A 25,351-nucleotide genomic window follows, 5' to 3' on the forward strand; every position below is an offset into this window, starting at 1 on the left:
TAAAAGTATGATCCATATTCTATTAACTTTTTCCACTCATTAATTTTTAATACATTTTTTAAAATTTGTGTCAAGTGAAGCAGTGTCAATTAATGATGAACGGATAGAGTAAAATATAAATAATGATTATTATTTTAGTTTCAACGAAGTAATAATATTAGAGGGAGTTTTGTTTAAAATATATTAAAATTATAACCATATCGTATTTGTATCGAATGCCAAAGGTGCAATCAACAATATACAAGAACTATTAGAAAAATAAAATAAAAACAAAAATGGAGCAGTCATGAATCCTGATTACGTGCCCTAACGCGTAGTTCCACGCACCTCAATAAGTGAGTTTAAAATTCTTTCAAAAATAAACTCACTGGATTCCATCCATCATTTAAATCAAATCGGTATAATCTGTGTTTCGATTTTAAATTAATTCCCAATTGCGAATTTAATTAAACAGAATCCGGCCATGTTCTTCCATTCTCCTACACGAACGCATATAGATACGACTATACAGCGGTGATATCTATATTATTTCTGGCGAATTTCGACGGGTGAGTGCAGCGGCCGCCTCGCAGATCTGAGTTTTTTTAGGTCAGTGTGCTTTGTGAATCCACGGTTTTTGTTAAAGTAATGCGGAAAATTAAGCGTTGCTGGTGTTTGATTCTTCGAGGATGCTAATTATGATTCGTTTTAGTGATTTATTGGATACGGAGAGGAGAGTTGTTTTCCGGATGAGTTGAGTGGAACGATTGGTGCTTCGTTAGCGATTTTTTTCTCTCTAATGATTGCGTTTTGTTGAATATTTGATTTCGAGATCGGTTTGGTGGATGTTCCTTTAGCACTATTAATTCATTTGCTTTTCTGTCTGTTAATCTGTTGCTTTATGGTTGTTCGTGTCTGCTGTTTCATGTGTAGAAGTATTAATTAACTCCATTTGATATTGATATTGGAGGTCGATTCATGTTATTAATTTCCAACAATTTCGAAAAATATAGGTGGTTGATCAGTTTAATGAAGTATTACTTACTAACTGCAGTATTTGATATTGATTGGGGAGGTTGATTCGTGATATTAGCTTCCAACAATTTCGAAAAATATAGGTGGTTGATCAGTTTAACCATGCATCACTTTTTGGATGAGAAACGAAGTTGAGATTTCTGTGTGTAGTTCCTTGTGCTGTAGATGACCAATACCACACCTTGCTCTGACATTTTGTGAAGTTTTTCAGTTCCGTGTGTGACTTTCACTTGAGCCACTTTTCCTCAACTTTAAAACTATACATAAATAATCAATTTCCAAACTATTTTCTGGTATTATTGTTTAACCTATGGTTGCATTTTGTTTGTTCGATCTATTCGGTAGCCTAGATTTGTGATTCCTTCTCCTGTGTGCAGCATGCTATTTCGTCAAATTTTACTCTATTCTTTATTGAGGAAGCCGTGCAGTAAATTTATCAAGCCAATTAGCCTAGTGAAGTTTTGTACTCCCTCCGTCCCATAAAAGATGTCTCACTTTCCTTTTTAGTTTGTCCCACTAACGATGTCACATTTCCATTTTTAGAAAAAGTTCTCTCTCACAATAATATAAATATTATATTTTCTCTTTCTACCTAACACACAATAAAACATCCTAAAATCCCGTGCCGTCATCTTTTGTGGGACGGAGGGAGTATGAAATGGGAAAAATGCTGAAATGTACTGAGTAGAGATTATTCCATCTTAATTGTAAGAACTTTAAGAAAAAGAAAGGTTGTAGGAAGGAGTATGTGCAGTTCAAGTGTTAATATTAAGGTTGGATGGAGAAAGCATATCATTGCTCCAGATAAATCTCAATATAAAAAACACACTTCATTGTGCCCCCGTCCTCTGCTATATTGCTACAGATCCTAAGCTCATACTACAATGGTGTAATGTTGTTTACTTAAATCAATATGTTAAAGGTTGAGACCTCATTAGATGGTCTGTTGCTGGTCTGTGTTCATTCAACATACACAAATTAAGGCACCTTGTTATTTGGTCCATGCTTCTCTCCACTCTTTGGGATTTGTTCAAATTGTTATAGAGTTCTACTTTCTGCAGGCTAATGTAGTTCTGAAATTATATTGAGGCTGTTCACTTTAACAATAATAAAGGTTTTCATCAGATTTTAATAGTTCAATCGTATCTGGCATGTTGTTGAGATGGTTGAAGTATATGGTTCATAATACTTGGTCTTGTTAATGAAATGACCCTCTCCCCTGATCTCCTTGGAGCAGCTTTTCCATCAGTACCTCATATTGATTTATTACCCCTCCCCCACCCCCTCTGAGCGAAAATAGTCGCATTTTTTCATTTTTGGTCCTTCCACCAAAATTAGTCCATTTTCTATTAATGAAAGCTTTCTTACCATTTTTCTCTTTGTCCCACCTACTTTATCAATTGCGCATTAAAACCTGTGCCATCCACAAATGAGGCTATTTTTCGTGGTTGGAGGGAGTATTGCAGTTGATCATGACAGTTATTCTAATTGTTTTACTTTCTAAGGTGCCTCATATCTGGTTTGCACACTTATCAGATTATAATTTAAATTTTATCTGTAGGATTCCGGAATAGTCAAATCCCAGTGCGCCTTAAGAAAGGCTGTTAACAGGTGAAGCTAAGTACTGAGAAATGGAAGATCTGGCAAGTTTTTGGGGCCCTGTGACATCCACACATGAGTGGTGTGAACTGAATTACGCCCACTCTTCCTATATTGCCGAATTTTTCAACACCATATCTAACGTCCCATGCATCATCCTAGCGCTCATTGGTCTTGTTACTGCACTGAGACAGCGATTTGAGAAAAGGTTCAGCGTCCTTCACTTATCAAATATGATACTTGCCATTGGCAGCATGCTCTATCATGCCACACTGCAGCGACTGTAAGTTCTAATTTTATGTCCTTGCCTATTTAAAATCAGATCGATTCTGTTCCGTGTTAATTTCATCTTTAAGCATGTGACATTTAGTGGAAATATTGCTTCTTGTTAGTCTATACTTTTTGTATAATAGTAGAGTTTAGTATTACTTGTTAGTTAGGGTACACCATATAACTAATGAAACCTGGTATTGGAAATTTCAAATTTCAGATGTTAGAAATTTGGCTAGTTGGTTGAGATTTTAGAGAAAGAGATCTCGTATAACACTCTTTCAGTGTAACATGTCTTCTAGTTTAAGTGGGCTTCATATTGTTATCAGCCATCAAAGGAGCTTGATGATGTATGTTCATTATGATTGTTTCTGAATTGGTCTATATATGATTTTGGTTGGTTGACTATCTTCCTTGCTTTGCTTGAAGTTGGTCTCATATAGAGGTGCTAAGTCAGTATCTTGAGGGTTATGATGATAGAGTATCCATTCGTTCTTGTGAAAATATAGGATATATTTAATGAATTTATGTAAGTTGGGCTGTTTCTATTAAATAGTTTATTAAGCTGCGTCTAGTATTGATATAATCTGGCTCTATTTTGTAATAACCTCTGCTCTTCGATTATTTTTCAATTCATTCAGGCAGCAGCAAGGGGATGAAACACCTATGGTGTGGGAAATGCTCCTTTACATCTACATTCTCTACTCTCCCGACTGGCATTATCGAAGTACAATGCCCACATTTTTGTTTCTGTATGGCGCAGTATTTGCAGTTGCACACTCACAAGTTCGCTTCGACATTGGTTTCAAGGTGCACTACGCATTGCTTTGTCTCCTTTGCATTCCCAGGATGTACAAGTATTACATTCACACAGAAGAAAAAGCTGCTAAGCAGTTGGCAAAGCTGTACGTGGCCTCTCTTGTGATGGCAACTATCTGCTGGCTAGTCGACCTTCTCCTGTGCAAGCATGTTTCGCTGTGGCACTTCAATCCACAGGGTCATGCCTGGTGGCATGTTTTAATGGGTTTCAACTCATACTTCGCCAACACATTTTTGATGTTCTGCCGAGCTCAACAGCGAGGGTGGGATCCAAAAGTAGAGCGCTTTTTGGGTATGCTCCCTTACGTGAAGATTCAAAAACCGAAAGCCCAGTAGCAGATGAGATGAATATTACTTGTGAGAAAGTGCGAACATTTTACGTGCTGGTTGGCAAAGCTGAGTCATTTTTTTGCTCCTTTTGTTTTGAAACATGTATGTAAATGATAGCTGGGAGTAACTTAGGTTGCTTGGTATTTGAATTTTTACTGTAAAATTAGAATTTTGCGAGGTAGAAATTTTTTAGACTTCCCACTCTAGCCACCAAGTAGATCTCATTTATTATTGAGTTGTCAATGTTTTCGATATGTCATGTGTGGTGACTAATTTCACGTATTATTCGTAAACATATCTTTTTCAACAAAAACAGACGCAAAGCCTTGAACCTTAACCATTGAAGCGTCGAGTTTCAGTATTTTAGAAGCCAACGATTTTCGCGGTTTCTTGCATTGTTGAAGTTTATGGGGTTTATTTTCTTCCAATTTTTTTTAGTTTCAAAGGCAAATAAGTTGATTGAAACTCATTTTTTTGCACCTATTTACCTTTGTGGAAAAAAAATGAATTAACATATTTTCTTCACTATAGTTGCAATTTTGTTTTTTTTTTTCACTGCCACACTTTGCTAAGAGTAGAAAGGTCCACAAACAATAATTGTGGGAAGGATATAAGAAGACGATAATAGAAAGAGGATTGTCTTCACTTAATAACGAGTGGATTATCATGTATCATTAAATATGTAGTAGTATGTGTTTCTTTGTTTGCGTAGAATCCATGATTAGATTTTGAGTTCAGAATCGCAACTAGATGAGAAAGTAAATGTTCGATTGGAATTTGAGATCGAGCAAAGAAATAAGAGAAGGATGTTGTAGATATATATAAATCCTTGGAAGTAAATGATAAATGCACTATCCTATCCTATCCTATTACATTAAAAAATACTGAAGTTGGGGATGTGCAAGTCTTTTCTTCTCATCAAATACTTTCATTTTTTGTTCCTACCATCAAGATGAAAAATATATGTTCAGATATAGAATTGTGCAAGTTCCATCGAGTCTACTAGCAAAAGGAAAGGGAATAAGCAATTCCAACATTTCTTCTCATCAAATCAATACCCCTTCGTAATAATGTCTAGGCAATACAATATGGTTATATATATAATGAGTAACGATCATGTGTAATGCACATTGTAGATTGTTGTGATGCAAATATACTTGGAAGTAAATAAGATAGCGTCATAGGAGTAATAACTAAGGAAATAATATACCTATGACATGCCAAATTAGTTGAGCTGTATTTTATTTTGGACTATGGCAAGTTATTTGAATAATTTCTCTTTATGGCAAAAAATACAAAATATCAAAATCTCACTCACTTTATTCTATCTTATACTTCACTCTCTCTCTTTTTTTCAATTTATTATCTTTCTTATTTTATTTTTTTCTCCATATAATCCACTAAGCATAACTTTCTCAAATTTTTGTGTAGAAAAAAATTGTCTCAAATATTAAGGGATGGAAGAGTAATATTCACTGAAAATGGGCTCAATTGATACTTACCTTGTGATACATACATTGGCCGAAAATATGTTTTAGACATAACTGAAATATCATGCATGCAAGAAGATCTCGCAAACAAGTGGAAAAGCATAATATAAAATGACAAATTGCCAGTAATCTTTACAATAGTTTGGTTTTCCTGTGAACTTTAAATGTTGCATGAAAAGTTATGGATTTTATCGGACTGTGTAAATTTCCCATCCGACCCGACCTAATAGATTTCCGAAGCAAACTTATCCTACGGGGAGCACCGGAGGCGTGACCTGGTAAATGACAAATTTAGGGTTCAATTCGAATTGTGGAGTTAATGCTACTTTTATCCTGAATTCGATTTGTATGTTGAATTCGATTTGTATGTTTTCATTTGTTCTACTTGTATGTTTGTGATAAGCCCGGGGACATAGATTGCAGAGATAGAAGAGAAACAATCAGAATTAGTGGAGTTGCCAAGTCACGCCTCCGGCGCGCCACATAGGATAAGTTTATGTCGGAAATCTATCGGGTCGGTCGGATGAGGAATTTACACAATCCTGTAAAGTTCACGACTTTTCATGCAACATTTAAAGTTCACGGAAAAAACCAAACCATTGTGAAAGTTCATGACTTTACGGACAATTTGAGTTTATATGTAACGTTGATTATAAAATTTTATCACGTGTTGTTGTTATGAAAGAAATAAAATATTAATAGAATAATAGTAGTATTAATTAAGAAAATATTTATATCTATTAAAAATTACTCCCTTCGTCCGTCATTAAATGTCTCATTTTTCATTTTTCATCCGTCCGCCAATAAATGTCTGATTTCACTTTTACTAAATTTGTTAAGTGGACTCTACATTCTACTAACTTATTCCACTCACATTATATTATAAAACTAATATACTATAAAAGTAGGTCTGCATTCCACTAATTTTTTTACTTACTTAACTACATAAAGTAAAAAATTTCTTAAAATCCGTGCCGGTTAAATATGGGACATGAAATCACGGACGGAGGGAGTAGGTAAAAACAATATCTATGAAATCAACAAGATAGGAAAAATAAAACACTTACATTGTGAAAGAAATCTGGAATGTATTATCAACCGAAATAATTACTACTCCTACATTTGATTAATTTTGCCACATGCCATCATATGATTCATTTGATAATGGCTATTAATAGACATATGTTATTAAGTATTAACTAAAATTGAGCCATATTTTATTAGATCCCTGCATATATCCTCAGCATTTGTAGGTTACTGTAAATTCAACATTAACTACAAATGAGTAAGTTTCCTGTTCACATAAATATGAAAGAAGAAAAAGAAAAGAAAAGGAAAGAAGGAAAAATAATATCGGGATCTACAAATCACAACTGCAACACTAATTTGACGATGAAGTATACCTTATTACTACTAAATAAGATAGTTTCTCCTTTATTCAATAAGTCAAGAGTTCAAGTTGTCTCGAGTTTGGGTGGAGAACCATTATTGAAACAGCCAATGAGCTAACAATGATAGGTATAATTTGAGCACTTTGCTTCTTTATCAAAAAAGTACTCCTTCCGTCCTAAAAAATAAAGACATTTGGAACGACACCAAAATTAATGCATAATTGTTAAAGTAAGAGAGATGAGGAGAATGGTAGTTAAAATAATGTTAGTGGATAGTGGGACTCACATTATTGTTAGTGTTTAATTGTGTGTCCTAGTGGTATAAATTAAAATATATTGATGTATATGGGTAATGAGTACGAGAGAACTTTCCATTAATGGAAATGGGATAATTTTATGGGACGGACGAAAAGAAAAAGTGTCCTTATTTATATGAGATGGATGATTATATTGTTGGTAGTATTATTACTATTAGAACCTTGACCGAAATAAATTTTTTATTACAAATTATTTCTATGAATTAGTAGTCTCTAAATTCATTGAACTTTGAAAAATCAAATTTTATACACAATTTGATGGTGTATAATTGCAGATTTCTCCTACAATAAATACTTAAATTGTAGTACTACAATAGTACTAGTAATTAATATACATAATCGTTAATTTATGGTGTGAAAAGTACTACATGTGTCATGATAATGTCCCCCAATTTTGATGTTAAAACCAGGCAATATATCTCTTTCACCCAAAATGCTTGCTTCACAAATAGTAACAATTAAAAAAATTAAAAGCAACAAAAAAATCACCTGCATATGACAAACTCTTGCCCTCTGAACCTTTATGAAAAGTGAGAAGAGCCCTTTCAAATCCTTAATTTTGATCAAATTTTAGTCCATTAAATTTGAAATTTAAATATTAAATTATAAAGTTTTAATTTTTCTCAAATGTTCCCTTAGTATACATATTTCAATGAAATGACAACATTTCGAACATCACGCTTCAAGTGTGAGCGCCGAGGCTACTATAGTGCTTTGGTAGTTGGCAATAAATTGATTAAAAATTCAAATATATTTTCGTTTAAAAAATCTAAAAATCCGTCGTATTTAAATTTTTAAAGTTAATGAATGAGTCTGGTTCGGCTGAGGGATTTCACAATGCAGTCAAGGACAAGAAAAAAATTAAATGAAAATTAATCCATAAAATGATTGTTCAAAAAATATATAATCCAGGTGGTCTATTTTCCAAAATCATTGCCCATAAACTAAACAAAAAAATTTAAGATAAGAAAAGGCTGAATACAAACTATGTAAGTTAAACATCAAATATAATTGGTTGGCACTGATTTGGAAAATGGACCAAGAATTTAAGGCGGTCGGCCAAAAACAGCAGCCTTCTAATCTAGAATACAAGTAAATAAATCCATTTACAGTTCACTTCACATATCTATGTACTCTGTGGAAAGAACTGTTAGTGTAAGCTCCTTTAGATTTGCTAATATATGTCGAGGTCCTACGCTCTTAACACCGATAAAATTCAAGAGTTGCTCTAAATCCTGCAATTATATTTGCAAATGAGTTACACACCATTCTCGTATCGTGCACAAAATAGACCACTCGCATGTCGAATTATTTTTCAAGTGAAGTATGACAAGCGCAAGAATCCAGAAATGAACGCACCTTGTTTAGCAGGAATACAGCGTAAGCTGCTCTCGTTGAGTCTTGACCTTCAATAAATAAAGGAAATTCTACGGGCTTTGAGCTCGTAGATATTACTGTATCCAGAGACGTACTGGAAGCTGAAAGTTCAACTGAAGGGGAATAGTCACGTATGAATGATCGAGAACCTCCTAAGCGTAATGGATAGCGCAGAGGGACTTGCAAATAAGAAGAAAGAAGAGACACGGCCTGCATAGGAACAGGCCATTTTGATCAAGATATAATAACTAGGAGTAAGTGTACTCGCATGTTGAGTCATTGACAGCAACAGAGATGCATAAACTATATAAAGCTTGCCAGTCTGATATCAACCCCAAGTCCAGAGATACACAAATAGAACAACAGTTCAGTAAATTGTAACCAAAATTCATTTTTCTAGAAAGGGAATGTGCATACATGAGCTACATATCCAAGAGCAGTTGATGATCGCTGAACCTCCTTCTTGTCGGTAAAAAAACTCATCTTTGTAAAAGAGACCACAGTGAGGTGCAGTCCTGAGATAGTCAATGTGCCCTGGTCGAGAGGTTTTGATCCATCAGGAACACCTGTTGGAAGAAGAATAAAACAGTAAAACATATTACGAATAGAAAACTTAAGATGCTTCACATGAAGAAGATCAAGAAGTAACTCCTAATAACTTCAAGTTATCATCAATTGCATTATAATAGTTTACAATATCTATAAAATATATTATGTGCATACGCAACCAGAAACTTCAGAACATCTATACTGAAAGTCAATATAAAACAAAAACAAGTAATCATCCTTGCAAAACAACAATATGATTATAATGTTTCTGCAAATATGTTCATACAACTGTGTTTGCATACGGCAAATTTACATCACAAAGAAAATACACTCTAATATTTTAACCCAACAAAAGGCCTTAGTTTTTAGGTGGGTCATTTCAAAGGTTTATGAGAGTGAGACATAGCACAGAGGTAAGAAAACAAAAGCAAAATATATAGTTCTACAAGGCATGGAGCAACTACACACCGTTGGATCGCCGAACAAGGTTGGAAACAACAAAAAAACTAAAGACGCCACTATTGTTACTGCCATACATAAGCCAATCTCTCCATTTAACCTAACCCCGGCCGATCACCTAGTCTTATCTTATCCATGTCTTCAACTACTGCTACTGTCATACAGAAAGTAAATCTCATACAATTCTTCCAACCTTATCTGCACTCTACTCCAATGACTCTTTTAGAACAAAAAATTGCAGTGTTTATGTTGTATTTTCAAGAGATAAAAAATGACAAGAGAAGCAAACTTTCAACGACCTCAGACTTCTTGGTAACATAGAACAATTATTAACATTTACAACTCTAACAGATCCTCTTCAGCAAGCACCATACCATACTGCAAATAGCTTCATTACTGCTGTGTTAGATCTTTTGGTTTATTACACTAACAAATGTAAAACAATTATGCCCAGACAACAGGCAACATTTACTACAAACTAGTTTACTAAATCTAAAAACCATGCAGCTTGGACTTGCTTATATGACCCAGAACAGATAATTGTTGGATATGCAATTATTAGTAGGAGGATCAAAGAATGACAAAAAAGTACTTCATATATGGATCTAGGTATATGGTACTAAATCTGCGGAAGGGTCTAGAATTTTGCAATGATGCTTGCATAGTTTAACATGATAAAGAATAAGGAATATACATGACAAACTACAATATATACCAAATTGATTATTATAATTACATGGGCTTATCTCTTGTTTTTCAGAAGTGATATGAAGCTATGGCTTACAGATTCTGTCTATCTCAGACTCCAAACGCAAAATTAAGTTTTACTTGATTTCAACCCTCTAAACAAGTCACCGATTCATGAATTTACCACATAAAGAGAGGATCAGAGTGAATACTGAATAATATTTCAACTCTCTGAATAAATTTGAGATAAATTACCTCTAATTTGAAACATAATCACATTACAGTTAATTAATTATCATTTCTTACAACAATTACCTGACTTAATACTACTACGAAATGATTCAAGTTCTTGCTCAGAAGCTTTTCTGACCACAACCTTTACAGGATATAGCAAGGTGACCTGGGAGACCATAAACTGCTGCCTCAATCTTAATGATCTCTGTAAATTTTTCAAATGACCATAACCTTTTTCTCCAGCAAGTAATCTACTTGAGTCCTGCACCAGAACAAATTTACAATTCAGATAAGTAATTATCTTTTGTAAACATATATCTAATACATTCCACAAGTAAAGAATGAAGAGCAATATCATTTTAGGCTCTTAGCTACACATAAATTCAAATAATGGCTAGAAATTGAGAAACAATGTGTTCAACTGTCAAACAGAAGCAAAAATACTACTATTTGTGTATAGTCATAGTGAGCTTCAACACATTAAGCATACATATGGTCGCTTATAAAAATGGATTAAGTCCAAAATAGCTAGACCTCAAAAGAGTAAAAAATTTTATTTAATCTCAAGAGTGCTAACTAAATTTTTCTCTGCAAGGAAATTTTTTATCTTGACTCTTGATGAGACTCTAGTAGATACTGACATACTAAAGCATCAATTTTTCCATAGGGAATCTGGATTTTTGGCCACTTAGAGTTTACACATAGCTCATTGTTTTCAGACAAGTAAATATCCATCAACCAACTCAAGATGACATCTACAGAAGTGCTCTTCAGATATTGGTCATTACACTGAATGAGCTGAACAACGTCCGTCAGATGATCATATCAAATATTTGGAAATGAAAATAAGGAAAATGATCTGGAGAAGGATAGTAAAATGGTGGCCAAAACTATACTTCCTCCATCCCTTAAAAATAGCAAGTATTTTCATTTTGGCCCGTCACTTAAAATTATGCAATTCTTACTTAGGAAAATTTTGATCGGCATATTACCCCCCCTACAACATCATTTTAATTACAACTATACCATTAGATTCAATAATTTAATATTTTGTGGACCCCACTACCAACTAACAGTGCATAAATAAACAATACTAATAATGTGGACCCACAATCCAGTAACAATACTTCCCCAACATTTTCTCTTTCTCTCTCTTACTTTACCAATTGCACGTTAAACCCATGCCATTTCAAAACTTGCTATTTTTAAGGGACGCAGGGAGTATAATAATGAGCCCTTGATAGAATGATTTATATTTTAGAGGGATTAGAAATTTATAGTGATTTATTATCACTTGATTAGGGTATCTAATTGGTCTACATCATATACTGCAGGTGTATAGATGACGATACAAACATAGATGACGATACAAACATAATTTACAGCATGTTGAGTTGAAATAAAAAGTACACAAGTTAGATAGATTATATTTGAGAACAATCTTAAATTCGTTTCAGTTAAGAAAACTAGGGAAGAAAGCCAGGTAGCATAGTCAAACATTACCTGCATGCGTTTGTTGGCCACAGAAATAGAACTTCCACCGACCAAAAGAGACCTAATTTCACCACTAAGTCGTTCCTCCTGCTTTCTGACCTTGTCTTTTACAACCTTGGAACGCATAGACATCTTCCCCATCAACAACTTACGATGTTCCAATTTCTCACGCATCTGATCAAGCTCATTCGACCGACTTAAAGAGTCAGATTCTATCTGTCCATAAAACCACAAATGCATTTGGCGAATTGCAGTTAAGTTGGATGGAAAAAGAATAGAAAAGCACCATAAAAGGTTGTTTCATTCATTTACCAGATATAGCATAATCTCTTTCACATACAGAACCAAACACATAGAGTTAATTGCAGGAGAGACACCGGCAGAGACAGCAACAATAACAACTACTCGTACTACCACATGTAATAAAGCAACATATCCTGACTATAGAGAATGAGAAGCCTGTCTAGGAGATATTTCTTGCTGCTTATTGTCTTAGGGACATAACTTAACTCAAGATTATCAAACACACCCAATCAATGAAAAAGAGAATAATAGGAATTGGTGCTTTTTCAAATATAGCCGACCCCCTAGTCCTGAATTTATTACCAAACACATAAAGATCCTGATGCAGGGAATCCAAATTATGCCAGTGAGAAATGTAAAAGTAATACTCCCTCTGTCCCATAAAAATATGGACTTTTTCCATTTCGGGCCGTCCCATAAAAATAGTCCTTTCAATTTTTGGCAAATTCTTTCTCTCTAATAAGGTGGGGCCCGTTCTCCACTAACAATACTATAATTACTTTTTCTATCTCTCTTACTTTACCAATTGTGCATTAAACCTTGTGCCTTCCCAAATGTCCATATTTCTATGGGATGGATGGAGTATGAAGACATAAACACAGCTATTGAGCGCTGACAGGAGGCCATCGAAAGAATCCTCACAAAATATTCAAAGAGACTTATCATATTTTTGGTGGTATCAGGCTATTGATGTATGTATCATAGTTGCATCCTTCGAATAGTTACAAGGAGTATCAATAATAAATAAGCAATTTAGATAATAAGACAAATTCAACATGAACCTGATTTTCTTAAACAGCCACCACATGATGGTTAGCCAATAATCATATCTTTACTTTGAACCAAATTCCATAGGTTTTTCTTTTCAGTAACCAAACTCACAATTTCCAGTTGAAGCCATTAACATCAGAAACTTCAAATAGTCAATTTTTTCGAGTAAAAAACTCGGAAATGGAGATTAATCATTGAGTCATAAACAAATTTGAAAGTATCTGATTCACAAAACTAGCAAAGCGCATTCCAGATCACTTAAACTACACTGTATGAAGACATAATATTCAAATGGAGAAAAATCATTGAGTCGGTTCGTGCAAAAGTGATCCCCATAGAAACTATCACAATCAATAAATACCAGATCAAATTTCAGGATGGACCATAATGAGTGCTCTGATTAAATATTTACTTGTATCGACGACTGAAGCTTCTCTTCAAGTACCAATTTCATAGCCTTGGCTTCCTCGAGTGCGGAGGTCAAACTGCATAAACGAGCGAGCTCCTGCTCGTAATCCTCCCATTCGATGACCTTTGCGGGTTGATCCTCCTGTGCTACCCGGTTTTCCTCTTGTACCTTCACAATTGGCTTTTTAGACGACCCCATTCACAAGTCACGATCGCTGAATTGCTTCCAGATAATCTATTCGATTTCAACGGAGAAATATGATATCCATCGCCGTAGCTCCTCTTCACCATCGCACTACGAATAACTTTCAGGATGAAATCTAGGGTTTAGATGGCCGTGCCCTCATAGCTATAAGTCTTTCAATTTGAAATCGAAGAAAGAAAAGTGCAATTTTTTTTTCCTTTTCTTTTTTGTTTACCTCTTTTTCTTCTTTGCTTTTCTATGTCTGACGCAGGTGGCTGGGACGTAAAAGCGTGTCATGCTTAAATTAACGTACTTAACTACTACCTCGTCCTTACTTAAAAATTTTAGAGACTATTTTTATTTTAATTTGTTTTTTAAAATTATAAATTTTTTATATTAGGGAATTTTTTTCTCTCTTATATAATGGAACTAGTGTTTTAAAAATCGGATTACATGACCGATTCAGCTGCGAACTAATGATTTGTCGGTTCGGTTCACCTCACAAAACCGCTACTCAATCAGATCATTTTGAACCGAGCAACCAGACGGTTCAGCTAGACACCGCGAATCGGTCCGGCTAGTTCAGAGTATTTTCATCTTTCTGTCATGGATAATGTCACTTACCGTTCACAAATTATATATCTTTTTTCTCCTAGCAACTTCTCTTTCACTCGAACCCACCCACCTTTCCTCCTCCATATGCCAACACTAGACCCCATGTGCCTGCACCCTCACACCACCTCTAGCGGCTCAGCAGTCCCTCCGTCTGGATCAATTAATTGCCTCCAAATCACAAGTTGCATATTGGTTTCTTTATTGCATCAGTTACATTAATATACTCTGCTTTAGTTGTTGAAAGAACAACCACAAGTTGCAAATTCGACTTCCAACTGATAGTAGTCCCATATAGTTTGAATATGTAGACTGATTGAGATCTCCTGCTATTTACATTAGCAGCATAGTCAGAATCAGAGTAATCAATTAGTTCATCTACGTCATCTACATTAGCAGCATAGTTAGAATCACAGTAACCAATGAGTTCATTTGCCTTAGTATTTTCTTGTTTTGAGAATAGTAGACCATGGCTTTAAGTTCCTACCAAATACCTCAAAGTCTACTTCATCGCTTGCCAACGTTCTTCTCCATGATCAACCATATGTCTGCTAGTCAAACTCATTGCATGGGCTAAATCAGGCTTTGTACACACCATAGTGTACCCACAATGTTAGCATATGAAATTTTAGACATCTTCTTTTCGTGGTCAAACTTCTAATTAGCAAAAAAACTTGAAATTCATACTTAGTGGTGTTGAAACTTGTTTGTAGTCAATCACCAAGCCAGGCAAAGTACGTTCCTATCACTAGGCTACCGATGAATTTACTAATGTTTGTCTCAATAAAGTATTATGGTACAAATCTATGGGGTACAAATGTACTCTTGTTTTCATGTATGTCTGACAGATAAGAACTTTAGAATTTGTATGGCGTGATGTCACATGGCTGGATAAAGTCCTCTGAGCTGCTATCTTGGCTCGAATGATTGATCTGAACTCTGAGCTCCATCTTCAAATTTTAGGTCTCATCTTCCTTTGGGATCATGTCCTTTGTCTGTGGCCAACTCTAGTCCTTTATGTACGTCATTCATGATCGTAATGTATTACATACATTTACCAAAAAATCAGATACATATCACAATTATCAACTAAGTAAGAGTATAAATGTTTAATCAATTTGACTATTTAGGTTAAAGATGTCTTCTTCTTCTTCTTATCATCATCATCATTGTACTAGTACTTCACCGTCCCATAAAAATATAGACATTTGGGATTACACCGGAATTATTGCATAAATGGTAAAATAAGAAAGAGATAGAAAGAAAAAATAATTGTTAATGGAGAATAGGGCACACCTTATTGGAAAGAATGAAGTTTTCAAAAATAGACTGAGTTATTTTTATGGGACATCCCAAAATGTAAAATGTCCTTATTTATATGGGACCGGAAGTATTATAAACCTCATCTCTTTAAGAAGTAATTTTCCCCTTTTGTGCAATACTCCATCATCTTAGGAGTCGTGTGGTTTCAGTGATGGGCTCTTTGGAGTTAACTCATTTACTTAACATTTAAGATAGGCTAGGTGGAGTTAACTCATTTACTTAACATTCAAGATAGGCTATGAGCTAGAGAAGGATTTAATTGGATGTTTGGTTTCAGTGATGGGCTTTATGTAACTAAACTCATCATGTGTTTGGTTGGTTTCAGTAAGAGTATAAATGTTTAATCAATTTGACTATTTAGGTTGGTGGGTTTGGACAAAAAATGACATTTTTTCCCTTAATATTGGGCGGGATTTATTTCACCTAGGTGCCAATTTTGTTTAACCTAGTCTTTAATTTCATATATATACATATATTTGTTTTCATTTTCACTTTTGCTAGGAATTGACGTTGTGTGCGCCGCTCGCTCCAAGTGGAATCTTCTTGAGGTGAAGAAATCGAACCTAACAATAACACATTTTCCGTTCAAATTAGGTACGCCAACCTTCACCGATTTAATAAAAAATATTCAACCTATCATTTGTACGAATTGTTGTTTTATGAAGTACATGTATGGATGTATAGAAGACATAGGTAATATAGTCTATTCAAGGGAATGTAGAACGTGTCTACAAATCATTCACAACATTAGTCATATATTAGCTTGTGTATGTCCTTTATTTGTCCAGTCATGAAGGAATCATATGCTGCCAACGAAGTGATTATATGTTATATGAATGTAGTTAAAGTTTTTTGAGTTTATGATCTTGGGTATAGGCTGTTGTGTTATTTATGTCTAGTCTTGCTAGGGTGCTAAAGATTTTTTAGGTTTTGCCACAATTGATGTTGAATTTGTTGTACTGTAATCTCGTCAAATTTACAGCGGCTATAGCATATCCTAGATAGTGCTCGCCGATTGTTGTTTCTAGCAAGGGGACACAAGGTGAGTATATTGATATGATAAGGAAGAAGTTGTGCTGATAACTGCCCTTAGAGAGCTTGTAGCAATGGGGTTGAAGTCCGACAATGGGTTTCAGGGTGGCTACCTAAAATGGATTGAGGCATCATTGCGTAACGTGTTCCCAACAACTGATTTGAAAGGCCTCACATACAGTCCAAAGTCACGTCATGGAAGAAAAACTACTACTCACTTTCTAATATTCTAGAGAGGAATGGGATTGACTTTACTAAAGATTTCAAAATAGATTGTGATGGTGACAAATGGGATCAGATAGTGAAGGTGAGAACAGTCTAGCCAAATTTGTGATCAAATTTTTTACCATGACATGTTAACTCTTCCACACTTCATATTATGTTTTTCAGCTTGATAGTAATGTGAAGACCATGCGCGGGAAGTCATGGCCTTTCTTGGAGGACTGGAAAGAAGTGTTCGGGAATGACATGGCTACTGGTGGAAGTAGTGAGGGAGTGAAGCTTGCAACGAGGGAATCAATGCAAGATCCCATTCCTGTGGGAACACTGTTGATTTGGGATTGGACAATGATTACCATGTTATCTTTGATGTCTTTATCCCAATGGAAGAAGTCCAGCTGTAGGGACAGGTTGGTGGAAGCTCGCCGGCTGAGGGCAGCACAACTTAAGCAACACAGCTCATAGCGAAAAGGAAATGCGTGCACCTTAAAACTCTATATATTATTTTCCAAAGGAATGAAATAAATTATTTTTGTCGTAATGTTGTTATGTTTTACATTTAATGGATGTTTATTGCATATTTAAATGTATAAGCAACGTAACAAAGTCTAAGTCTTTGTTTTAGTAGACCGGTTGTGGGCGTCGCCCACTTTAAGGTAACACAGTCAGTTCTGAACAAAGAAAAATAAGAATTTCACAACCTAGATAGGCCTAGACTACCTATCGTGAAAGGTTGCAATGCCAGTCCGCATATTTCTAAGCCTTACTAAAATAAGATGACAATGGTGTGGTATAGCACTGAATTGGATCTAACAGCAAAACGAATCTTTATACTATCTACTGAAAGACGAGGTCTTGATAATTAATTTCTTAATCAATGTACGTTAGCATCGAGCATACGGTGTTGATTATGCACTACTTTGACTTACCAAAAGGTACGGGTTTTTCGCAACCTAAGAATCATGTTATATTGGGTAGTGGTGATTAATATCTAGATGTGCTAGGATTGCTATTATATTGAATCGTGCGCGAGGTGAGTCTCGTTTGATAATGTCCACAAGAGGAGTTCGAAACAAGGTTTTATTATTCGGAACCTAGCTAGTTGGAGTTTGATTACTCTATGAATAATAAATAAGCGTTTCTTGCTAAGTCCACTCTTGGAGATAATAATATGTTAATTAATTAAGTCCATAGCAGACATTGATTAATTAATGAACGTTTCTATCTTAAGCGCGAGAAATTGATAACAAACAAATGGAAACCCGGAATACTTGTAATTTCGGAATTGGATGGGCAGTGCAATATTACTTCTGTAGTGGCTGCTCGTAATATTCCAATATAATCTTATATTAAATTGTGAGTTCAATTTAATTAGTAAAAAGCTAATTGGGGGAGGCCATATCCAAATTCTTTCATAGCTCCCTGACTGAGCCCAATATGTGACTAAATATAAATATGAGAATAAAGGAGACAGAAAATACACTTGTATTTTCTTCCAAAATTTTCGTCCCCCTCCCCATTCACACAGGGGACGATTTCCCTCTCATCCGTGAGATAGGATTTCTGTCTTCTTTATTTAAGTTCTAGCTCTCTGGCGAGATCAGCCCACACTGATATCAGATTACACTCCGGGAACCAGTTAGAAGATCCGTGGTTTAGTACTCAAGATCTTCACGTGGACAAGAGGCTGGCCATCTTCGATTCTTCAGTGAATCAACGAGGTAAATTGGCTAACTCCGCAGCAAGCGTGTTTTAAAGATTGTTTGTGCTAAAACATGTTTAAATTCAAGTTATGAACATGATACATGTGAAAATTACGTGAATAGAATTGGGAAAATCGGATTTATGGGCACTTTGCCACTAAAATAACAAAAATGTACCCATTTTGTTATCTATTCCATATAGGGGAAAAACGCCAATGAAACTGGCGTTTCTATAAGTAAAAACGCCAATGGTACTGGCGTGTCTACAGGTAAAGACGCCAACAACGTTGGCGTTTTACACTTCCGTCGTATTTTACTCGTATTTTCTCCAAATACAGTTAACTTAAAACATGCCAATTAGGTTAGCGTTTTTTACGTAAATACGTAAAAAACGCCTTTTAAGTTGGCGTGTATACGTAAAAAATGCCTTTTAAGTTGACGTGTTTATGAAAAGTAAAAACGCCGAAATGAATGGCGTGTTTAGGAAAAGCCGCCAACAAGGTTGGCGTGTTTTACTGAAAGACGCCAATATGACTGGCGTGTTTATACAGATCTGATATACCAGCCTCTCCTCCCCCAAATCGCGAAAAACTCACGCCACACACTTCGCGATTTTATCCAAAGCAGGCTGCTCCAAGCGAATTCACCCTCCTCTCCAGGATTTCGCCCTCCATTCAACTATCGGACCTATTCTTTCCCAAATTCGTATATTATTTTCGGTTAGTTTGCTTATATTTTACATTATTAGAGTAATTGTTGTATAGTAGCTAGGGTTTGTAATGAGTTGTGAATTGAGTTGAAATATTGTGTTGAATTGTTGCTTAGCATATTGGATTGTTAGAATGACCTTATTGTTGCTTAATAGTGGAGATATTAGTATTTAGTTAGGGTATAAATATGGATTTAAAACCTAAACCATAGTGGGGATGTTGCTTAAAATTTGGCAACTTATTTTTCTTTATATGGGTTTTAAAGTGTATTGCATTATTTGGGTTCAATAGTGACAAATTATTGAAATTGTTTATGTTTTGTTTAGGTATTGAAATTGTTTAGGTTTGTAGATTGTTTCATTTGAATTGTGAATGTTGTGTAGGTGAACTATGACATCATCTTCTAATGCTCGCAGAAGACTCTTATGTGGTCCTGAGGACCCCTCTGTATTATATTTTCAGAGACAACACGTCTCTAACAACATATGGGCTGGAGTTCCATCGGAAGACGTACGCTGCAGAAGGTACGAAGGTATCATTTGGGATGTTCCCATACATCCTCGTGTCCTGGCGGTTGTAGACATGATGGGGTTTGGGGGGATGTTGAGGTGTGGTAAACCGAAAGACATTGACCACCATCTCATCACCGCATTGATTGAACGTTGGAGGCCAGAGACTCACACGTTTCACTTTTCAGTCGGTGAAGCGACTGTGACATTAGAAGACGTGGAGGTCTTGTGGGGCCTCAACACTGACGGTGATGCTCTGACAGGTTTCATCCCCACTAAGGATGTAAGCTATTGGAAGGATATTTGTCTGGATTTTCTTGGCTTTATTCCAGATGCTGTTGATTTGAAAGAGCTCAACTGGAAGCAGACAGCCTTATCAGCTCAACTGAGGATTGAGTTGGGTGATGACCACGACCAGTACGTATACGAGCAACGTGCCCGTGTGTATTGTCTGTTGTTACTTGGTGGTCTGCTGATCCCTAACGCATCCGATAATAAAATTCCATTCTTCTACATTCAATTTTTCATGGATTTAGGACGATGTAGCAGCTATAGCTGGGGTGGTGCGACTCTTACATGCTTGTACCACAATCTATGTGAAGCTGCACTTGCAAAGAGGACCGATGTCGGGGGAGCTCTTACATTGTTACAGTTGTGGGCTTGGGAGAGAATCCCAATTATTAGACCGAAGATGCTAAATCCCGTGCCTGTAGGCTACCTACCATGTGCAATCGCGTAAGTTGTTCACTAATTAATTTTTAAAGCATATTTTTTATTAATGTCTGCATTATTCGGTCATAATTTATTTTTTGTAGATGGACTGGCCCGACCTCTTATGTAAAAGCACCCGGGCATTGCATTGAAACTTTCAGAGATCAGTTCTCTAGAATGCACGCCAACCAAGTAATTTACGTAACCTAAATTGGTGTTTGTATGATGTTTTGGTTGAACTTGTTTTGACTAAATTTGTTTCTTATGTAGTTTATTTGGAGGCCATATGTCCATCGAAACCTGCCGGATGCTTGTGTTGTCGGTCGTCCTATATGGACGTCGAGCACAACCCTTATTTGCTGGAATCTGGTTGAGTCACACGTGCCAGAGCGAGTGTTGCGACAATTTGGGATTGTCCAACCCTATATCCCGCTTGTCAATAGGTTCCACGGTGCTGATTTTTTAAAACAGGATCGACGTGGCAAAGCTGGACGGAATTGGGTTGACTGGCACGCCAATCATTTACAGGCTTGGGATAATAGGCACGACACGGTGTACGTGGATTTGGAGTACTCAATGGAGCCTATTGCACTTGATGAGTACATGGATTGGTTTCGCCGGATAACCGTGGTGTACATAACAAAACCTGGCGTGCATGCTTAGGAGGGCTTCCAGGAAACGGCAGCCTCTCATAACTACGCGGTAAATTGAAACAAATATTCATTATTTTATTTCATATGATGAAATGTATTTAACTTTGAAAATTGTAGGTGGAGACGCTTCACAAAATACGCCACTATCTTAGTGAGCAAGACATGGCAGGACATCCGGCTTTGTACACAATTTCGAGGATGGTTGAAGAAGGCATGCACATATCTGGGGAACCTGAGATGACGGACTGCCATCCTTCCCAGCGGTCTGAGCTGGACATTGACATGCCCGTGAGGCAAAAAGGGAAGCGGCGTGGTAAGAAGAAAGCGGGTGAAGAGTCGTCATCCGCAAGGATGGTAGTGGATTCCGATGACGACTTTATGCCTCCACCTCCACCAATCTCCGTCGTTCGAGGACGACATTCAGTTAGCCACACTGGTGGAACCGGTGAAGATATCGGTCTCAGTGATGTCCCCCAATCTCCACCTCGTTCTTCTGTGCGAGATGACTTCTTTGGGGTTGATGTAGAGAACATGGTTGTGCAAGATACTCCTCCGTCTCGTCTCCCTACCTCCAGAATCGGGAAGGGAATCCGTGGTCTGTTTATGCGAAAAAGGCGAGACGAGTGAACATACAAGTATTTAGTTGAATTGATCATTATAGCGTTTTAACAATTTTTGTGTTCATTTCTCCAGTTGAACATTGTTATGTTTTATTAGTAATTTGATACATCCTCTTGATATTTGTGTTTTTTCATTGATTTGAACTCTTTATATTAGTAATTTGATACATCCTCTTTATAAAACATGATAACTTGTTTTGGATAAATGAAATTAGGAGTTCATAATTAAAATGAAAAAACGCCACTCTCACTGGCGTCTCTAAGATGGAGAAATTTTGGCCAATTTTTCCCACGAAGGAAGCGGACATTCTGTAAAGACTCGCCAGCGCCATTGGCGTGTTTCATAACAAGCCACTCTCACTGGCATCTCTAAGATGGAGAAATTTTGGCCAATTTTTTCCACGGAGGAAGCGGACATTCTGTAAAGACTCACCAGCGCCATTGGAGTGTTTCATAACACGCCAACAACGTTGGCATTTTTCTGGAAAAATGCCACTCTCACTGGCGTCTCTAAGATGGAGAAATTTTGGCCAATTTTTCCCACGAACGAAGCGGACATTCTGTAAAGACTCGCCAGCGCCATTGGCGTGTTTTATCAAAAAACGCCAAACAAGTTGGCGTTTTTAATGAAAAACGCCAATAAAGTTGGCGTGTTTTACTGAAAAAACGACAATCAAGTTGTCGTTTCATATAAAAAACCGCCAGCCATAAATACAGAAGTCCAAATATTACACAATGCATAAGTCCAAACAAAAAAAATTGTTAAAACGTTACAATGTTCAACTCAATAAATAACTAGGATTGTAAACAAAACAATGTTCAATTCAACTAAATAGTTGTTAAACGTTCAATTGTCTCGCCTTTTCCGCGTAAAAAAACTACGGATACCCTTCCCGATTCTGGCGGTTGAGAGTCTAGACGGAGGAGTATCTTGCACAACGACATTCTCTAAATCAACCCCGAAAAAATCATCTCGCACAGAAGACCGAGGTGGAGAATGTGGGACATCACTGAGACCGATGTCTTCGCCTGTACCACCAGTGTGGCTGACAGAATGACGACCTTGAACTGCAGATCTTGGTGGAGGTGGAGGCATAAAATCGTGATCGGCATCATCAGTGTGGCTGACAGAATGACGACCTCGAACTGCAGATCTTGGTGGAGGTGGAGGCATAAAATCGTCAGCGGCATCATCTACCAACTGAGTATCCATCCTTGAAAGAGCATCCGGGCAGTTGCGCCTGTCGTGACCTGGTTGACAGCAATGTTTACATCGGCGTCGGGCTCGTGGCTGGTCAGCTTCACGGACATCCATCTGATTAGGAATCCTAGTAGTACGGTATCGACCGCGACTTTTAGGCATTAACTGAGCTCGTGAACATTGCAAAGTCCATTCAGACACGGCCCAATAATCTTGGTGTCTGAGTGGATTGAACACCGTAGAATATTGGTGTACCCAAACACTTGTGCGGTATACGGGATCAACAAGCGACAACATGTTGCCGTTTCTAAACCACGCAACTGCCGCTGCATGTGAACATGGAAGTCTCCACATCTGCCACTTTTGACATTTGCACTTCGACTCCAAGTACTTTATCTTCCACTTGTTATCACCCTTTCCACCAAGTCGACGTTTTGTTCGAACCACATAAATCCCTGCAATTGCGTTTGATGCTCTGACATTATGTAACTGACCTTTTATATCGTGTTTGCACACTTTCTCATGCGCCCACGGGGTAAGTGGCGTGACACACTGTGTTGCTACAATTGACCGCTCATTGAACCATTCTATAGTCCTCCAAAATATCATGTCAATGCAAGCTTTGATTGGGAGTTGTCTTGCGCCTCTCAACACATTGTTGTAAGATTCCACAATATTAGTGGACATCTCACCCCATCTTTTGTGTTTGTCGTACGCCAAATTCCATTTTTCTAACTCCACGGCATTAAGGTACTGCAAAGCCTCGTTGTCGATGTCTCGAAGTAAACGACGTCTTTTCTTAAACTTGCGCTTTTTGGTAGCTATACCAATTTTCCAAACAAGTCTTTTAATCATGATACCTTTGTGACTCTGCATAACATTCTTTCTAACATGTACCAAGCAAAACCTGTGATGACCTAAAGGTTCTTCTTTCCATATGGGAGAATTCATTGCATCTATGATTCCCACATGCCTATCAGATATGACACATATTTCATGCTTTGCTACATGAAGTCTAATGCGTTCCATAAACCAATTCCAACTTTCTTTGGTTTCCTCATCAACAATGGCATATGCAACAGGCAAACATTTCTTATTAGCATCAAATCCAACGGCAATAAGAATTTTACCTCGACATCGTCCACGCAGATGAGTTCCATCAACCGTTAAAACTGGTTTGCATAGTTGAAAAGCCTCCACAGCTGGTCCAAAAGCCCAGAATACGTACTTGAATACCTTGTTCATACCATTGCTTAATATGTCATCGTGCAACCATTCCACAATTGTGCCAGGATTTTGTCTTTGCATTTCATTCAAATAAGCTGGTAAAACTTTGAACGACCACTCCCATCCACCGTATACAAGCTCAATCGCTGTCCTCCGAGCATACCATGCTTTCTTGTAACTAACTTTGACATGAAATCTATTTTCAATATCCGCCGCAATTGCTTTTACCTTGTAGCAAGGATCATTTTCTATCTGATGTCGAACACTCAACGCTATCATACCCGATGAAAGATTAGCGTGCCCATTATAGTTACGATCCCCCATGCAAGTATGAGCAGTGCTAAACAATCTAATTTGCCAGTGTTCATCATGCTTTCTCAGTGTTGCTCGGCACTCCCACAAACATTTCGGTAATGAGGTATCCTTCGGATTTCCTTGTGGCCACTTACAAACTGCATGACATCTTTTTCCTTTACTTTCAGCAACTGTATATTGTCGGATTTTTTCCAAATGCCAATGAGTCACATCTGCCTTCAATTCCAACTTCGTTCTAAATTTAGTATGCAAACCGACATTGCTAGGATCTTTTTCACTCCAATAATGCACACTGGGATCATCACGCTCAAAGTTTTTGGGATCAAAACTATCATATGGACCTGGTAAGGTGCGAAAATAGTTGATTCTACGCTGTGGGAACTGTGGAACTGCTCTTCCTCCAACTACCCTTCCACCAACTGATGTTTCTCCAACTGCTGTTACTCCAAGTGGAATGGATGGTCTTGAAGCAACAAATTGTTCATCATCCGACGGATCACCATCTGAGTCTGTACTAACCGGGTCGGAATCTTCAGAATAATAAGGTGATTGTGGATCAAGAAAGTCGGCTTTATCATGACCTTTTATGTCCTCAACCACATCACAATTGTCACTATCCCCTAAATGCACGCCTCCAGCTTCAAAATCTTGTGTTGCAGCAAAATATGGTTCTTTGGCTCTCGTAGACGTACCAACATCAAAATCTTGTGTTGCAGCAAAATTTGGTTCTTGGGCTCTCGTAGGCGTACCAACATCATAACTTATGACATGATGACTATGATGTTGAATAATTGCCGAATACTCAACATATAATTCAATT

The 25,351-nt window shown here is 36.8% G+C and overlaps 2 protein-coding genes across 5 annotated transcripts; one reads left to right on the plus strand and one right to left on the minus strand.

Annotated features, from left to right (window-relative positions):
• The first annotated feature begins 350 nt into the window (after nucleotides 1-350).
• On the plus strand, nucleotides 351-4,345 carry LOC121776576 (alkaline ceramidase-like). 3 transcript variants are annotated; one of them, XM_042173770.1, is made up of 3 exons: nucleotides 351-586; nucleotides 2,573-2,896; nucleotides 3,525-4,345. In XM_042173770.1, the coding sequence occupies exons 2-3, from the start codon at nucleotides 2,646-2,648 to the stop codon at nucleotides 4,036-4,038; spliced, it is 765 nt and encodes a 254-aa protein (XP_042029704.1). In that variant the 5' UTR covers nucleotides 351-586; nucleotides 2,573-2,645; the 3' UTR covers nucleotides 4,039-4,345. The 3 variants fall into 3 exon arrangements, with proteins under 3 accessions (XP_042029704.1, XP_042029705.1, XP_042029703.1); XM_042173771.1 differs by having other exon boundaries at nucleotides 352-548; nucleotides 2,576-2,896; XM_042173769.1 differs by having other exon boundaries at nucleotides 353-588; nucleotides 2,576-2,896.
• Nucleotides 4,346-8,091: 3,746 nt separating this feature from the next.
• On the minus strand, nucleotides 8,092-13,969 carry LOC121776231 (UV radiation resistance-associated protein-like). Of its 2 annotated transcripts, none has more exons than XM_042173389.1 (6): nucleotides 13,517-13,969; nucleotides 12,040-12,246; nucleotides 10,618-10,798; nucleotides 9,025-9,173; nucleotides 8,590-8,817; nucleotides 8,092-8,465 (listed from the first exon to the last, which is right to left on the minus strand). In XM_042173389.1, the coding sequence occupies exons 1-6, from the start codon at nucleotides 13,709-13,711 to the stop codon at nucleotides 8,349-8,351; spliced, it is 1,077 nt and encodes a 358-aa protein (XP_042029323.1). In that variant the 5' UTR covers nucleotides 13,712-13,969; the 3' UTR covers nucleotides 8,092-8,348. The 2 variants fall into 2 exon arrangements, with proteins under 2 accessions (XP_042029323.1, XP_042029324.1); XM_042173390.1 differs by having other exon boundaries at nucleotides 12,040-12,242; nucleotides 13,517-13,633.
• Nucleotides 13,970-25,351: the final 11,382 nt, after the last annotated feature.

Source organism: Salvia splendens, chromosome 18 (genome assembly GCF_004379255.2).
Source record: "Salvia splendens isolate huo1 chromosome 18, SspV2, whole genome shotgun sequence".
Taxonomy (NCBI): Eukaryota; Viridiplantae; Streptophyta; class Magnoliopsida; order Lamiales; family Lamiaceae; genus Salvia; species Salvia splendens.